At 40.3% G+C, this 3,021-nt stretch overlaps 1 protein-coding gene across 1 annotated transcript; it reads right to left on the bottom strand.

Annotated features, from left to right (window-relative positions):
• Positions 1–1,869: 1,869 nt before the first annotated feature.
• On the bottom strand, positions 1,870–2,364 carry LOC131066160 (uncharacterized). Its single transcript, XM_058000861.2, has one exon. The coding sequence runs from the start codon at positions 2,362–2,364 to the stop codon at positions 1,870–1,872; it is 495 nt and encodes a 164-aa protein (XP_057856844.2).
• Positions 2,365–3,021: the final 657 nt, after the last annotated feature.

Genomic DNA, 3,021 nt, shown 5'->3' on the forward strand with positions numbered 1-3,021 from the left:
AACTTCCTCCTCTCGACAAACACGGGTTATCCCAAAACAGATGTTTGATACCATCTCAGATCAGTGCTATCTAAATGATGATCTCTTCCTCCTCAAAAAGGATAACTGGACGGGAAAGTTAACTTCTCTTTTCAATATTGGTCATCCCAAAAAAGCATCAAATCCTGCAAAATATGTCCCCCCTCAAAAAAAACTTCCAGACTTTCTACAGTTTCCTACTGAATCGCTGACTTATTCTCTCGTGGAATCAACTCTAGATGTTTGGCCTGGCATGTCCCATCCTAGAAAGGACACTACTTCCCCTGACAAGTCTGAACTGGAACTAATGATTTCACCTTCTTTTTGAAGAATTCCAATATTTTCCAGGGCGTCTGCCACTCGATTCGCCTCCCTATACACATGTGAAACTGAGAAGAAATCTAATTGAGTCGTCAAATCATTAATGATCTCTACCCATTTTACTAGCTTCCAATTCTGAATATGTCCTTTATTGATAGCATTCACACACAAGAGGGAGTCTCCTTCTATTTCAACTCTTTTATAACCCTTTTTGATGCATAATAAGATACCACTTGTTAAAGCCTCCATTTCTGCCTCGTTGTTTGTGGCTACCTCCAAATGTTTCGACTAAACCCATTCTGCCTTCCCTTCCATGTTTCTAATGACACAACCAGCCCTTGCCACCCCGGATTCCCTTTGGAAGCCCCATCAAAGTTGAGCTTATAATTGCCTTCTGTCAAACAGATCCATCTTGCATCTTTCCTCAAGATTCCCTTATTTGATACCACCCCTCTTGGGTTAGATAAGAACCTCCATTTTCTTTGAATCTCTCCATCCCATGAGTTGAATTACAGGTTCTTCTTACATCTTTGGTTGGAGTTGGCCACTTCACCCATAACCAGAAGGATTTTGTGGATTAATTCTGAGCCGCTCAATTCCTTCCCTTCAAAAATTCTCCTATTTTGTTCCTTCCATAGGTGCCATACTAACAATGATGGGGCAAAGATCCAAATATCACTCCTAGTGTGTTTTCTGTCCTTACATCTCCAACTCGATAGAAATTCTCGAAGCCTTTTTATCTAACGTCTGAGCATCCCAATGAGTTCAGCAACCAATTCCAGATTCCGTATGCAAATTGGCACTAAAAAATAATATGGTTTATCATCTCTTCACTGGCCTTGCAAAAGGGGCATCTTGAGGGACCTGCCATACTTAATCTCTTCAATCTACCACTTGTCAAAATCCTATCTTGAAGGGCAATCCATAAAAAAGCTCCCACCTTCGGCAGGACATATTTGTGCCAACATAGCGTACTGGGCCAAGCCTCTACCGTTGGTTCATTTGTTTGGATCAAATATCCCAGCTTGGCCGAATATCTCCCTGATGATGTTGTTGTCCAGAAAACTTCATCCTCTAAGGCTGAAAGCTTAACCCTATGACTATTTAGAATGATTTTCAATCTCTCCCAGTCCGAAGCAGGGATCCTTCCTCCTAGATCAATCCAAGAGTAAAAAATTATATCGGACTCTCTAGTCACGTAGTCTCCAACACAAATTCCAATGGATTCCTCCACCATTCGGATCCATTCCAGGAAACCCAATGTCTCCGAGAGACTCTCCTCTTTGTTCCATGAGTCCTGCCACATTTTCGCCTTTCTGCCATTTCCAATTCTCCATGATACATGTTTTGTGATGATCGACCTACTATCACACATAAATTTCCCAATTGCAGAGCCTCCTATGGGATTGGCCAAAGTCAGAATTATTTCCTTTTCCCCTGAATCCAAGTATTTTTGTTGTATATTTTAGTCCATAATTTGTCTGATTCCTGGACAACCTTCCACACCAATTTATCCCCAGGGGCTCTATTCTATTTCAACATTTTTCGAAGCCCATCTCCCTCATTTTCTTTTGATAGACAAATGTTTTCCCATCTGATAAGATGAAAATTTTTCTTGGACTCCTCCTTCGCTTCAACCCATAATTTTTTTTTCATGATGCCCTCCATTACTCCAACCGCCTTGTTTGTAACTTTGAAGCAGGACACCACGTATATAGGGACAACTTCCAAAACCACTTTGATCCATTGCATATTTCCAGCTAGAGATAGCCACCTATTTTTCCAAGCACCAATCTTCCTGCGACTATTGTCAATTATCTCCTGCCATTGATTCATTTTGCATTCACCTGCTAACATAGGGGATCCCAAATGCTTTGAAGGGAGATCTGAGACTTGGAAACTGAGAATTTTTTCTATATTTCTCTGCTCTGCCACCTTAACATTCAAAAGAAAGGTAGAAGATTTATCTTCATTGATAAGTTGACCCGTCTGAGAGACATAATCATCTAATACCCCTTTAATCATTCTCGCTTCCTAAAGAGTAGCCTCCCCAAAAAGAGTCATGTCATTTGTGAATTGAGAATGGGATATAACTATGTCCTCTGACACTTGGGATTCCTTTCCAGATTTTATTTTCCTTTAGTTTATTGATCCTCCTCCCTAAAGCTTCCGCCATCATAACAAATAGAAATGGAAAGATTGGGTCACCTTGTCTGATCCCATTTTTTTATCTCGAAGAAGCTACACAGAGATCCATTCACCATCACTGAGAATCTCAGAGACAAAATACACCATTTTACCAATCCAATTCAGCTTTCATCAAATCCAATCTTTTTTAAAAACGAGAGGAGAAAGATCCAGTTAACCATGTTGTATGCTTTGCTGATATCTAGCTTGATGATCATGCCTCTCTTCTTTTTCTTGCAAATGGAGTGAGCCAATTCGTTAGTCACAATGATTCTCTCGGTAATTTCCCTACCTGGGAAAAAACCACTTTGCTCCTATGAAATAATTTTGTCCAGACAAATCTTGAGCCTATTCGCCATCGCCTTGGTGATAATTTTGTATATTGAATTTCATAATGAGATTGGTCTGTAATCCCCAAAGGTTTTGCATGCATGCTTCTTGGGGATTAGGACGATGATCGTGTTGTTCACATTGTTGACAAACTTCCCTTTCTTC

This window comes from Cryptomeria japonica, chromosome 1 (genome assembly GCF_030272615.1).
Source record: "Cryptomeria japonica chromosome 1, Sugi_1.0, whole genome shotgun sequence".
NCBI classification, from domain to species: domain Eukaryota; kingdom Viridiplantae; phylum Streptophyta; class Pinopsida; order Cupressales; family Cupressaceae; genus Cryptomeria; species Cryptomeria japonica.

Coding starts and splice junctions, on each gene's coding strand:
- LOC131066160 (XM_058000861.2), bottom strand. CDS start 2,364: ATGATTAAAGGGGTATTAGATGATTATGTCTCTCAGACGGGTCAACTT.